The following is a 15519-nucleotide window of genomic DNA, read 5'->3' as shown; positions in this document are numbered from 1 at the left end:
TGCCATCATCCTCTCCAGCAGCAACAGCCCACACAGCTCTGGGACTCAGGTCGTGACATCACCATGTTATCCAGGAAGTGAAGCCTTGATGTAGTAGTAAGTGCAGGGAAAAAAAAACACTTTTTATAAGCAATTCCTATAATAAGTGTATATTGGTAATTTGTATAACATTTGGGGGGCAATACAATTCTTTAATAAAAATTTTCACTGGACTTCTCCTTACGGCACTGTGAACTTAGATTAAATGGCCAATATAGTCTGTGATCTGTTACATATTAGTAAATCACTTAATTTACCAAAAAAATACCAAAATACGTCCCGACCACCAGGTGTATTACTTCACTGCATTCTGCTGTTCACTGCCTGTCATTAGGCTCAGTCTGTCTCTAGTAACAGAGAGACCAGGACAGAACATACAGTTAGTGGGTCTGGGCTTAGCTAGTGTTATGTTGCAGGAGAGAAACTGGACACTGTTCCTGCAATATGTGAACCTGTCTCTGTCCTCCAGTTTTTTTTTCTTATACATGACTACTTGCCATCGAAAAGCATAAAAACCTGATGAACCAGTGGCTGTGTGAACAGAGTCCAAATGATTGTCCCCTGTCACATTATGTCACACATCAAAATGCTTGGCCAGTCACTTTATGTAATGAACCTTCTTGCACGTCCAGATGTCCGCTCGTGGTGCTAGCATATGTGTCCTAGAGGGAAGCACGGTGCAGAGTACAGTAATGCACATACAATGAGCTGCCTGTATTGCGCTGGGCTCTTGGCCTGTCTTACCTGTGGAATGTGCTCCTCCTCATTTGTCCACATTCCTTCTTCCCAGCTCACAGAACGGCTCACACCCTACAGCGTTTGCAGAACAGGTGAGAGCTTCCTATGGCAAAGTGCACTCTTCCGGTCTTTGCTCCCTACATCCTATAAACTTAATAGGGCATAGTATAAGCTAGAGGTCTAACCCGCTGTGGTTTTCCGGCTCTCTTAAAACTACAGCTCTCAGTCTCCAGATGGGTAGTTTCACAAGGTTGAATCCCAGTGGTAGAAGTAAATGAAGTCCTGGCAGTGATTATTACTCTGGTAGCAATGTTATCAATATGTTTTAGCGGTGCAGTGAAAGACACACCATTACATGCCTACACACTGCCACTTATTGGGTATTGTGTATGGTATTATGTATATGCTGTCGATGGGCTTGGGTGACAGGAAACAAGAGTAGCATATTTTTGTCTAATACTGGCACCTATGGCCATTGATAATCCTGTACAGTAGGTGTATGGTGGCGTTAGCTTTCGACTGAATGCTCTCTGCTACCTCTTTTGTTTGGCTAGCTTGAAAGGGGTTTGATGATGAAGATGGAGGTGATGATGATACCTATGTTCACCTGTCTAATAAATTAACATATATGGGTAAATTATTTTACCCCACTTTCCTTCTGCTCCAGATACAAACTGTCCACTCCTCAATTGTCCCACTTCCTGTCTAGGGTACATCCTGTATTGAACTTCCTGTTCCTGCTGTACAGTATAGCAGGTAGCCAACACTATCGCCCTCCCACAAGATAGACAGACACAGATAAAATTTTAGTTTTTTTTAAGGGAGAGGATTTTAACTAATTAATATAGTATAAAATATGCTATATTATAGTGTGTGTGTATACACAACTAAGTTGGCATCTAGTGAATCTTTTTGTAGGACAGCACTGTATAGAGATTGTCTCTATTCCCATCTGTTCTTGTACCGTTGGAGCTCACTATCTATATTCTATCTATAACCTCAGTATATGTTTGGGGTAAAACTGGAGTAATGTGAAGAAACCCATACAGACTGCTTGCCATTTTGTATAGTCTCCATGAATATCTTGCACTTGGTTCGATTTGAACCCAAGACCGTATTGCTACAAGTCACCGATGCTAACCATTGAGCCATCTGACTGTTCTTTCCTAGTGTGCACTGGGTGTTGGCAGCCTGAGCACAGTTGTTATACGATATATGAAAATAAATGTGTTGACAATGGCAGAATACACATATACATATGCAATTTTATTTTTCTAACATAGATAGCCCGGATAGCTTCCTCATTGAAGCGGTAATGAGTAATGACTCTCCTAGACCGGCACTCGGTGCCCTGGCCATTCCTTAAATGCCAGTGGTAAGAGGCTTTGAAACCCTCTTCTTCCCACACCCACCATTTACGGTAACAGGATCTGAAAAGCAGCTGCTTTTGCCATAAGTATATGACTGTATTTTTAAGTGAAGTAGATGGCGCACAATGTGTTATTACCAGGAATGCAGACACATTAAATGTTTGTGATTCTGTGGTCCCCGCTGGTATAATCCAGTTGTGCGCACCAGGATCATATTCTAGGAAACACTTGAGCCAGTGATACACACTATACGCTGATCACATTACTTGGGGGTTTCTTCTTGGCAGTCTTTAATATTGGAGTTTTGGTTTTTTTTTACTTTTTTGTATTCTAATGTTGTTCCCTAAAGTGATTTTTATGCTGTCTTTCCCGGGTCTATGCAGTGGTATTGAGCAAGCCCTTGAAAATTTCATGTCTCTTCTTTCCCCGTTTAGACCAGCATGGGATGCACAGTAGGATGCCACCTCTGCCAGCGCGTGGCCTAAATGGTGATTTACAGAGTCCTTTTAGATGAATGTTATGGTTGGCACCTTATTTTCTATATACCTTTTGGAATAAGGCACCAGTTGGATTATACTGAGGATTTAATTTTGGATCTGCATGCAGTATTTCTGCTCAATGTCATTCACTTGACTAGGGCTGAGTTGCAATACAAGGACATTCCGTAGACAAGAATGGAGCCTTGCAAAAAAAAAATTAAAAAAATTAAAAATTAAAAAATATACAAATGCTGTGAAGTAGCAATAATCGTACACTTGTGTATTTTGTTTCTTGGGAGTTTTCCTTCCTTTGGACAGAAAGGAGAGCGTCTCATGCGTAGCTCCAAATGGGTAGACTTGGGTGATGGATACATTTGCTTATTAATGTTTTGCTAGGATCGCAACATCTTATGTTCCCATTAGATTGGTTAGTGTATGGCGGAGCTGCAGCCTCCCTGACGTTAAGATATCTGGATCGGTAGAATGAGCATTAGAGATGAGTGGATCCATGTTTTCCAGGCAGCCTTAGGGTCCTATTAAACAAAGCGATTTTAACGATTAAAGGACAACTCTGGCGAAAATTTTTTTGGGCTTATTTAACACACATTACAAAGTTGTATAACTTTGTAATGTGGTTAAATACCCGGTCTGGCCCCCTTCCCCCACTTTCCGACCCCCGACCCCCCACCCCGGAAGTTAAAGAATATATACATTACCTATTACGGTCGTCACGGTCCTCTTCTCTGGTGTCGGGTGATGTCAGAGCTGGGGGGCGGTCCGGGTCTTCTTCCTCCTCGGCGTCTTCATTGAGAGTGAATGGGAGAGAAAAGGCTGCTGGTGCACATGCGCACCAGCAGCCTTTTCATTGGCTGGAGCGCATCACATGGCTTCCAGCTTGCTCAGCCCTGATTGGCTGAGCTTGCTGGAAGCCATGTGATGCGCTCCAGCTAATGAAAAGGCTGCCGGTGCGCAAGCGCACTGGCAGCCTTTTCTCTCTCATGGACCCGGAAGCAAGAGACATCGCTGGACGGCGGAGGCAGGTGACGGTGAGGCGGACGGCGGGCGAATGGAGTGGCGATCGTCACCGGAGGGATGGTGAGTATGGTGTCTGTGTGTGTCTGTGTTTTTTTTTTTGGGGGGGGTCCCGCCGGAGTTGTCCTTTAACAACTAACTATAAACAATCGCAAACAAGATTCTTTATTGTTAACCTGAAAAAGTTCACCCTATTACATAGTAACGATCGTAACTAACGTCCTATGATCGTTTACTCCATCTGATCCCAGCAAAACAATGAACAATGTGCAATTACGCTGAACGATTAGTGAAAAAATGCGGAACTTGAGCGAACGAATGTGGAATTACAGCGAACGATTAACAATGATTTTGGGTTCAGATCTAAATCAACGATCAGCAACAAACAAACGATTTCTCAGTCGTTGCCTGCAATTACGCAGAACGATTATCGTTTAAATTAGAACAATTTAACGGTTTTCGGGCAATAATCATGCCGTGTAATAAGGCCCTTAGGGTTGCGTCCTACTTCAGCCACCAGTAATCTGATGCCGCATGCCCAGGTTCGCTCATCTTTAATGATCTAATGGGGGTCCATAGTTTTCATGGTGTACCACCTATGCAAGGGTTCTACGTCAAGCAGTGACCACTTGAAGCTTAAAGGGGTTGTCCAACGATTTTTTTTTTTTTTTTTTTTTTTTTTTTCTCTCTCTTTCAAATTCAGAAAGTTTTATATAGATTTGTATTTTACTTCTATTTAAAAATCTCCAGTCTTCCCATACTTATAAACTGTTGTATGTCCTGCAGGAAGTGATGTTTATTTACATTCAGACACAGTGCTCTCTGCTGACATCTCTGGCCGAGTCAGAAACTGTCCAGAGCAGCAGCAAATCCCCATAGAGAACCTCTCCTGCTCAGGACAGTTCCTGACTCGGCCAGAGATGTCAGCAGAGAGCACTGTGTCTGAATGTAAATAAACAACACTTCCTGCAGGACATACAACAGTTTATAAGTATGGGAAGACTGGAGATTTTTAAATAGAAGTAAATTACAAATCTATTGAACTTTCTGACACTAGTTGATTTGAAAGAAATTTTTTTTTTTTTATTGGACAAGCTGTTTAACTCTGCTCCGTCACCTACTTGTGCAAAAGAAGAACTTAGACTGGTGACTCCTGCCTCGTCGTTCCTCCCCCTGCACTATACAACATCTATCACTATACCTGTCATCCTTACCTTGACTCCTTCATGGGTCTTATAAGTAACCATAAACAAGACACCCCTAGATGAGCAGTAGCATACCTTGGGTAGACCAACAATGTCTGCTCACCGATACTCCTAGATACCCTCTCATACCTTTGTTACAGCCTTTCCATTGTTCCTCCTATTGTCTGTATATCAGGGCTTGCGGTTTGCAGAGAGCACAAAGGGCTGTGTTTGTTGTAGTGCTGAGTAAATGAGAAGTTGTCTTGTGACCAGATCATGCCCTGTTATCTGGTGCGAGCCCTCATCCATCCATGTCTGGCAGGTAATTGCAAAACCCAAAAGGATTTCCGCATTCCGGATTATTCCATTGTAAAAACAAACCTTCACCTCGGCTTTCTGTGTAAAGAGCCCGGATTGTTCTTGTGGTTTGCTCTATCGTCGCTGCGCTTTTACATATTTCTGTTTTGTTTGGACTTGTCTGATATTGCTGCAATGTCAAAATAAACTTTGATTTCCTTTTTCCTTATCTAAGGGATAACATTGTAAATATGCCCCCGGCCACCAAGAAAGTAAATGGCATGTGGCCGAAGCACAATTTTGCCATGGTTCTCTCAAAATTTCAAATAAACGGTGATGTGTGAAGACGAGCTAAACTTAAAAGTTGCGCATACATATATATATATATATATATATATATATATATATATATATATATATTATAATATTAAAGAGTAACTGAAGGACACATGATACTCCTGGCCCCTCTGGGTGTTAAAGGGATACTCCAGAAAAATCGTTAAATCAAGTGGTGCCACAAAGTTTATACATATTTGCAAACTACTTATATATGTTATAAAATAATGCAGCTTTCCAGTACTTATCAGCTGCTGTATGTCCTGCAGGAAGTGGTGTAGTCTTTCCAGTCTGACACAGTGCTCTCTGCTGCCACCTCTGTCTATGCAGTGGCAAATCCTCATAGAAAACCTCTACTGCTCTGGACAGTTTTTGACACAAACAGAGGTGGCAACAGAGAGCAAGACATACAGCAGCTGATAAGTACTGGAAGGCTGGAGGTAATTAGAAAAAAAAAATTCTGGTTCCAGTTCATTCAAAAATAACTTTTTGGAGTATCCATTTAAGACCACGTTCATATGGGTGTAATTTGGTTCGTGTTCTTATGCAGAATCAAGAGTGTAACTAACATGGAGAGAGCTTATTTCTGGCTGACCAGGTTAGTAGGAGATTAAAGGGGTTATCCAGCACTACAAAAACATGGCCACTTTCTTCCAGAGACAGCACCACTCTTGTCTCCAGCTTGGGAGGGGTTTTGCTGCTCTGTTCCATTGAAGTGAATGGAGCTTAATTGCAAACTTCACCTGAACTGGAGACGAGAGTCGTGTTATCTCTGAAAGAAAGTGGCCACGTTTTTGTAGCGCTGGATAACCCCTTAAAGTGTCACTGTCGTGAAATTTTTTTTTTGCAGAAATCAATAGTCCAGGCGATTTTAAGAAACTTTGTAATTGGGTTTATTATCCGAAAAATGCATTTTTATCATGAAAAAGCAGTTTGAAGCTCTCCCCCCTGTCTTCATTGTTCTCCTATGGAGAGAGCTAAAGAAAAGACCAAAACAGGACAACAAAGAGTTAATCTACAAATCCCTCACGGGATATCTCCTGGGACAGTCACCAGTGACCTGTCTGAGCTCAGATTACAGCTGTCACCCAGCTCAGTGCCTGTAATCCTCTGTTATCTGCTTTCTGCTGCCGGCTAACTCCCTCCTTCCTCCTCCCCCCTCCCCTCTCCCTAGAGCAGACAGGGTACGTCTCCTGCAACAAGTCACAATTTTCAGATTTTTCAGAGTGGATGAAAAAGAGGAAGGAGGGGGGGACCTGGGAAAAGGCTTTTTACATGCAGATAATGGCAGATTTGGCTAATAAACCCAATTACAAAGTTTCTTAAAATCGCCTGGACTATTGATATCTGCAAAAAAAAAAATATGACAGTGACTCTTTAAACCTCTGTGATATAGAGGCAATATTCTCTCCTGTTTATGGATATTCTTTATCTCTTGGCTCAGCATTCCTATAATCATCCTGTTAGTGTAGGCAATGGTCATTTCTAGTTGTAGAGATGGGTATCATCTAATTTCATTACCCAAAGTGCATTAAAATTTGAATGGAGATTATATTTACAAGGTGTGAGCAATCCTATCCCATAATAATACATAACCTTGTTTTCTATCCCAAATACAAACACCACTCCGGCTATAGATTTCTTATATTTCCTCCATCCCTAGGTATTCCCAACATTTTCCAATGAAGACTATGACAGACGCAATGAAGAGGTGGACCCTGTTGCTGCTTCTGCTGAGTATGAGTTGGAAAAAAGAGTGGAAAAGATGGATGTTTTCCCCGTTGAAATTGAAAAAGGTGTTGTTGTTGTTGTTATTATTTATTATTATTATTATATACAGTATGTATAATTTTTTTTCTGTTAAAAGGATCAGGAACTAGTGTATACATTTACTTTGCCATATACAGTATAAGCCAATGTGTTCCATTGCATGTTTTACAGCTTTGTGACCAACTTTGTGGTTGAGCTGCAGTAACCCAACACGACCACTACAAAACGTATGGAGCTGTCTGCTTCTATCTCTTATGTTGGCAGCATGGTTTTGGCAATCTACTGATGGACGTGTTGCCATTTGTCAGCACCCCACTGATCAGATATTGATAGCTTATTTAGAGCTTAGGCCATCGATAGAATGTCCTGGAGAACTCCTTTATGTACTACAAGACAGTAAAATTGTATCAACTAACTTTTTCTTGCTTCTTATGCTTTGTTAGTAAAACAAACCATGTGAAGCTGACCATACACTTTATTATTGTTGGTTGAACCTGACCATTTTTGCTGGGACCAGCTGACCATCTTATATCTATAGGGGCCTCCTGACTGATGTGGTTGGGGAGAACTGTAATTTTCATGTGAGAATTGGTAGAAATGATGGTCCACCCACCTCTTAATCTCAGACTATCTGTCGCCATGAATATGTTCACACGCCGTCTTTTTTTGGCCTTGTTTTTTTCTATGACGGCCATCCTTTTAGCGCCATATAATGTCCGTCCAAATGGCCGAAAAAGGACATCATATAAACCTAGCCTTCCAGCGTATACTGTGTCAGTACGTTTATCTTCCTCTCATGTCATCTTTCTCTTCCCAGGTGACAGCGGCCTCGGTATTAGCATCATAGGTATGGGGGTCGGCGCGGACCAGGGTTTGGAAAAGCTGGGAATATTTGTGAAAACGATTACAGAGGGAGGAGCAGCTGAACGGGACGGACGGTGAGTTATTGGCACAGGGTATTGCTTTCCTTGATGGAACTTATTGGAATGTATGACTTGGTTGCTTGTTTTCTTAAAGGGTTGTTTTTTTAGAAGCCATATAAACAATAGAGCCGATACTGTAGTGGTCCATGCATACTGTGCCATAATATTGTTTTAGATGTTTAACTCCTGGAGAATCCTTTTAGTCAGCCAGAGGTATTTTGTTATCATACTATGAGCTATGACTATAGTGTAAGCCATCCAGTCTTCTATGGTTCTCTGCAGTATATATGGTTAGACATGTTGCGGCGATGTTTACAGTGTCATACATCCTACACGCGATATCTACATAAATCAATAAACACCGTCGGCACGAGGCTCGCCAGTCACACCACTGCAATGTCTGCCGAACGCTTCTCTCCCTGCAGGGCGTGTGTAATGTTGGGACTATTGCATCCGTGAGGTAAACTCCCTATGTGAGGTAATCCTCACCTGGTTCTTGCTGTATATTGAGATTTTTTCCTACCCTCGGGGTGCGTTCACACGTACAGGATCTGCAGCAGATTTTATGCTGTGTTCAGTTATTTAGATCGGATCTGCTGCGGATCCGCACCATCAAATCCACTGCGATACAGTATAAGTGAAGCTACCCTTAAAGTAAAACTGTTTATTTTAAACCAAACACTTCAGAAAAAACTTGCAGCACTCGCCTATCAGACATTATAAAGGCGACGGATGTTTCACCTCGTTTTCACGCGGTGTGCCGTGTGAAATGGTCTCCTTGACCATCACAGTGTGTAAAATTTTTACTTTAAGGTTGGGTTAACACCGTAAAATAAAAGTTAAATAAGTCTGTAATTTCGAGTGGGAATAAAACAGATTTTAAAAAGTCCATATTTTGCCAAAGCAGGCGGTTATATAATGAGCATGTTCATTACTTGGGCGGTCGTAATCAGTTTAGAGTTAGGGCCCTATTCCACAGTAACGATAATCGGCCGGATCGGTCCCATTTGGCCTGATTCGTCCGATTATCGTTCGGTGAAATAGAGAGAACGATCTGCCGATCGTGTCATCGGCTGATGGTTCATTTAGGGACAGACCTAAAATCATTGTTCCCCCACCGCGCATCGCTACGGTTGAATAGCGGTGCGCGGCGGGCGACCGACTATTTGACAAGCAGCAGCATCATCATACATTACTTGTCCAGGCTTCTCCGCGCTGTCTTCATCCCCGGGTCCCGCGCGCTCTAACTTCAAAATGGCCGGTCAGCTGACGGAGCGCTCAGGAGTGTGGCCTGTCAGCTGACCAGCCATTCTGAAGATGAAGATGAAGAGCGTAGGACCCGGGGATGAAGACCGCGCGGAGGAGAAGCCCTGCAGGTAATGTATGATGCTGCAAGGACATCGGTAACAATGTCCTTGCAGCCCTCGCTCAACGATCATCGGGCCGTGGAATAGGCCCAGTAAACGAGCGGCGATCGAGCAGAGCGCCGCTCGTTTACATCGTTGGTCGGGCCCTCCTCGGCCCGTGGAATAGGACCCTTAGTGTGTGCACTGCCGGCCAATTTCCCATTGACTTCAGTAGTGTTCAGTTTTAGGGTATAAACCCACACACCGTATATGCAGCGTATTTACTACTGCAATACGCAGCAGATTAGATCTAAATAACTGAACATAGCATCAAATCTTCACCATTACAACTGCTGCGTATTTGCTGCGTATACGGTGTGTGGGTTTATACCCTTACATTGAAAATAACGCTTTTTATTTTACGGCGTTCTCCAAGACCAAATCTAATGAATAGGCCATCAATTCATTTAGTTTTTTTTTTTTTTTTTTAAATGTGTTTCCACTTTGTAGGTGTTGCAGTCCCCCTGAGAAGTCTGGAGTCTAAAGGTGGTCATACACCTTCAATAACTGTTGCCCAATCGCCAATGAACATTTCAGCACGGTCAAATGTTCATGCCCTGGCACCTACTTAGAAAAGGGAAGACCCACTCACATAATGTTGACCGACCCACCCCTAGCGTCTGGTTTGGCTGTTTATAGTATATAGTGTATTGGGACCTTTATTCCAGACTTCTCAGAGCATCAGAAAACTTGGAAGGTGGAATGACTTTTATAAGACTGAATGGCTGATCTACGTTCTGCAAATCATATTGTATATTGGCTTCACTCTGTGACCTATCAGAAGTTTTGATTGGTTGGGATCCAGATGCTTAGACCCCCAACCTATTGCTGAAACTAAGGGACAGAAACAACATGCTAAGGCTGGGTTCACACAATGTTTTTGCAATCAATTTTTTTGCAAACATTGGATGGAAAAAACGCATGCGTGTGCATCCGTTTTGATCTGTTTTTATATTGAATTCCATTCTAAAAAAAAAAAGGATCATACGGATCCGTTTTTTGACGTACACAAAAACGTTGACCTCATTTTTGTGTCAATTAAAAAAAACGGATCCGTTCTTTAATAATGGAATTCAATGGAAAAACGAATCAGAACGGATGCGCACACACACACATTTTTTCCAACAGATTGCAAAAACGTAGTGTGAACCCAGCCTAAGCCTTGTACTCCTTATTACCCTTTGATTCATAGAAAGTCTCTTATAAGGAGGAGAGCTGATCACTACCGCCCTCAGTGCACCTATCTGCCCCAGAGCCCGCCTGTCTCTTCTAACGAACATTGGGGGTGGGGTGCTATTCACTGCAGAGAGCTGGATGAATATTCATTGAGAGGGGCGGGCTAGTTGAGATGGATCAGTGGTAGCTTCACTCCCAGTGCCCCAAACCTCTTCATTTGCATATTTAATTAAATACAAAATTAAAGAAAACAGTGCTAAAGATCAAGGTGAGGAAACTTTCTTCATCCCCAGAGACCTGTGTGCTATCTGAACGTAGTCAGATGCATCTAACCTGCTGTTAGTTTCCTTATTATAGTGACACATTACACCAGGGATGGGGAACCTGCGGACTTCTAACCGTTGCAGATCTACATTTCCCATCATCCCACCATAGCTTTGGCTGTCTAAACATAGTTTTGCAGTACCTGGAGGACCACAGGTTCCCCCACCCCTGTTTTACACGTACATGGCACATTTTAGTTTTGACCGTTGCAGGACACCATAGCCTCATGGCTGTCTGTCAATATTGATTCTTATTACCTAATCATGGTACGCCTGTTAATGATTGAAGTCCCTGCTGCAGTGGACAGACGTCTGAGCGGTCTCGTATTTTTACTCCATTTTTATCTAGTTTTTAATCTACTTTTTTTTTCCAATTCAGAATTCAAGTCAATGACCAAATTGTGGAAGTGGATGGTACAAGCCTAGTTGGAGTCACACAACTTTTTGCTGCTACGGTTCTTAAAAACACCAAAGGTACAGTCAGGTGGGTACAGCTCCAAGTCTCTTCTATAACTACATGTAACCAGCAATGTATAGGCCTTTTATACAAAGCTTAGGTGGGAACCTGTATATTAGTTGCTAAAATATCTGCATATGATTGCTAGTGTGAATAACTACGTGTAAAGCTGGCTGGAGAGTAGTGATCCTCAACATGTGACTCCAGCTGTTGCAAAAGTATAACTGTATTCTATCAAGATTAGTATAGTCTGAATTCCTCTGTGCTGCTGTGGACTTTACAATGTTCTTATTAGATGTCGTTTGCTCTGCCATGGACGCAAACTAAAGGCCCTATTACACGGGATGATTATCGTGCGAATAATCGTTATATTGTCTGAATTTAAACGAAAATCGTTCTGTGTAATTGCAGGACACAATCGAAAAATCGTTCGTATGTCATTGATTGTTGATTTAGATCTGAACCTAAAATTATCGTTAATCGGTCAATGTAATTCCACATTCAAAAAACAAAGTAATTGTACCTGTTCTGAGCATGTGATATATGAAATGTGATGTAGAATGTTGAAAAAAGCCCTACACTATGGCCGTATAACAAGTACTAACCTCTAGGTAGACGTTGTATCCAGGTTGAGGTTTGTCAGGTAATCCACTACCTGTATCCCCTGGTTTGAAAAAAAAGCTAGTAATCCTCACTCCAGATGGTGGTGTAGTGATTGTTGAAAAGGGTTGCAGTCTGTTTGCTCCAATTGAAATACAGTGGTGCCTTGGATTACGAGCATAATTCGTTCCGGTGCGGCGCTTGTAATCCAAATCCACTCTTAAACCAAAGCAAATTTTCCCATAAGAAATCATAGAAATGCAGACACTTAGTTCCACACCCCAAAAATACTGTTTTATTATTCTGAATAACATGTAGAAAAGATGAAACAAACATTCAGAAACAGCAGAATATGTGATATTATAAGTTACTGTACAGTAATGGAGAGGATGGGAAACACAAGGGCGGACAGAGACTGCAGGGAGCATGAAGGAATGAGCAGGACAGATGTGGATACATACATGCAGCGCTCTCTGTCTGGGGAGAGAGGGGTTACAGCTATGGACAGATTACCTCCACAGTAATGTCCCCTGATACAAGCCCCAGCCTGAAGTGGATCTGTTGGTGAGGAAGACTTCCATGGTTGAAGTACAGTGCTGTAGACCCCGCTATGCAGACCGTGCCCCTCCTCCACTCGCGCTCCCACCCAGTACAGGGAGCTCTTAAACCAAAGCAATGCTCTTAAACCAAGTCACAATTTTGATAAACTGTGAGCTCTTGAACCAAAACGCTCTTAAACCAAGTTACTCTTAAACCAAGGTACCACTGTACCCTCTTCACAAGGGACGCGCTCCGGCCGGAGCAAGTGTTGCACGCGCTACCAGCCTGAGCACGTCCATTGTGAAGAGGATATTTCAATTGGAGCAAACAGACTGCAACCCTCATCAACAATCACTACAACACCATCTGGAGTGAGATAGCTTCTTTTCAAACTTTACCAGAGGGGATACAGGTAGTGGATTACCTGAAAAACCTCAACCTGGATACAACGTCTACCTGGAGGTTAGTACTGGTTATACGGCCATAGTGTAGGGCTTTTTTCAACAGTCTATTTCACGTTTTGTATATCATATGTTATATTACATTATATAATAATAATAATAATAATTATATTACATTAGGGATGTCACGATACCAGAATTTTGAGTTCGATACCGATACCATCTTTTTTTTTTTCCGATACTCAATACCATTTCGATACTTTTGAAAAAAAGCACTTAAAATACAAATATAATGACATCCCCCCCCCCCCCCCTCACCCAGACTGTGGGTATGATGCCCCCATGCACCACATTTTTATTTATGTGACTTTTTGATCACTTTTTTTGTTACTTTTAATGGTTCGGACAATTCCGCATGCAATGATGCCAAATGTTTATTTTTTGACATGAATAAAAGGGAAAGGCGGGGATTATTAGAACTTTTATTCTGAAATTTTTTTAATTGTCATCTGCCTCATAGGGGTTTTCGCCTTCCCCTGGATCAGCACAGTAGGATTTCCCTAGGTTTTTTTTTACACTTTTTAATTCCCTTGTACCTCCCAGCATACCTTCTTGTGCACTACAACTCCCAGCATACCTCCTTGTCCACAAAGAGGTATGGTGGGGTTGTAGTACACAAGAAGGTATGCTGGGAGGTACAGTGGTGCAGCAGCAGCCTCCCAACACAACAACTCCCAGCATACATCTTTGTGCACAAGAAGGTATGCTGGGAGTTGTAGTGCACAGAGGTATCCTGGGGGTTGTTGTGGTGTCAGGAGGCTGCTGCTGCACAACTGCAACTCCCAGCATACCTTCTTGTGCACTACAACTCCCAGCATATCTTCTTGTGCACAAAGAGGTATGCTGGGGGTTGTAATGCACAAAGAGGTATGCTGGGAGTTGTTGTGATGGGAGGCTGCTGCTGCACAACTACAACTCCCAACATATTTCCTTGTTTGTTATAACTCCCAGCATACCTTCTTGTGCACTACAACCCCCAGCATACCTCCTTGTGCACAATAAGATATGCTGGGAGTTGTAGTGCAAAAGAAGGTATGCTGGGAGTTGTAGTGGACAAGGAGATATGCTGGGAGTTGTGTCGGAAGGCTGCTGCTGCACAACTGCAACTCCCAACATCATCTTGTGCACTAGAACCCCCAGCATACCTCTTTGTGCAAAGAGGTATGCTGAGAGTTGTAGTGCACTAGAAGGTATGGTGAGAGATGTAGTTGTGCAGCAGCAGCCTCCCGATCCCAGCATACCTCCGTGCACTACAACTCCTAGCATACCTTCTTGTGCACAAGCAGGTATGCTGGGAGGGGACTGGCCGGTGTGAGGGACCGCAAAGTGCAGCGGCGGGTCCCGGGGGACGGAGGGGAGGGGTGGATGAAGGGCTGGACTGGCGGTGCAGAGGTTCTGCTGCATATGGAGTGGCTCTGGGGGGGGGGGGGGGGGGGGGGGTTAAATGCCGCTGTCAGTTGTGACAGCGGCATCTACCCTGTAAAATAGCCGGCACTAGCAATCGCTATGTGCCGGTTATTTGAAGTTGGCGCCACCGGGAGCGGAGAGCGGGCGGAGGAGGGGACACCAGGGGGGGGCACACAGAGAACACGGCCGGCGCTCAGCTAGCTGCCGGCCGTGGTCTCTGCGCTGTACTTTATTTTAAGCTGCGCTATTATGCAGCTTAACATAAAGTATCGATACCAGGAAATCCTGGTACCGAACCGTTTTTCTGCCCGAAATATCGATAGTAGTATCGATATTTCGGTGCATCGTGCAACGCTATATTACATTACGTATATTACATATTGGGATATTTAGGTGATCCCATCTGTCCTTATTACGCAGCTAGTTCACACAGACAGCGCTCGAGTACACACCCACCTGTATTTCCACATTAGTTCGCTCAAGTTCCGCGTTTTTTCACTAATCGTTCAGTGTAATTGCACATTGTTCATTGTTTCTTGGGATCAGAAGGAATAAACGATCGTAGTAATGATCGCAATAATGATCGTAGTAATGATCGCAATAATGATCGTAATAATGATCGCAATAATGATCGTAATAATGATCGCAATAATGATCGTAATAACGATCGTAGTAATGATCGCAATAACGATCGTAGTAATGATCGCAATAATGATCGTAGTAATGATCGCAATAACGATCGAAGTAATGATCGTAACTAACGACCATCGTTCTGTGTAATATGGTGAATGATTTCAGGTTAACGATAAACAATCTCGTTTGCAATCGTTTATTGGTAGTCGTTAATCATTAAAAATCGCTCCATGTAATAGGACCCTAAGAATGAGGGATCTTTAACTAGATTTTATTCCAGGTTTTGCAAAGAAACTGTAGGGCTCTGGTAATAACTTTTTTTTCGTCTCTATTACACTATGCAAATCC

At 42.7% G+C, this 15519-nt stretch overlaps 1 protein-coding gene across 3 annotated transcripts in view; it reads left to right on the top strand.

The window, feature by feature from the left end:
• Positions 1-15519, top strand: part of LOC138800844 (neurabin-1-like) — a 71018-nt gene that overhangs the window by 21011 nt on the left and 34488 nt on the right. For all 3 annotated transcript variants that reach the window (XM_069982931.1, XM_069982929.1, XM_069982930.1), the window contains exons 3-5: positions 7139-7271; positions 8063-8183; positions 11453-11557. In XM_069982931.1, coding sequence (XP_069839032.1) covers positions 7139-7271; positions 8063-8183; positions 11453-11557 — 359 coding nt within the window. The remainder of the gene's footprint in view (positions 1-7138; positions 7272-8062; positions 8184-11452; positions 11558-15519) is intronic.

Source organism: Dendropsophus ebraccatus, chromosome 9, assembly GCF_027789765.1.
Source record: "Dendropsophus ebraccatus isolate aDenEbr1 chromosome 9, aDenEbr1.pat, whole genome shotgun sequence".
NCBI classification, from domain to species: Eukaryota; Metazoa; Chordata; class Amphibia; order Anura; family Hylidae; genus Dendropsophus; species Dendropsophus ebraccatus.
Note: the sequence above shows the minus strand (reverse complement) of the source record. Positions and strands in the feature narration are given on the sequence as shown.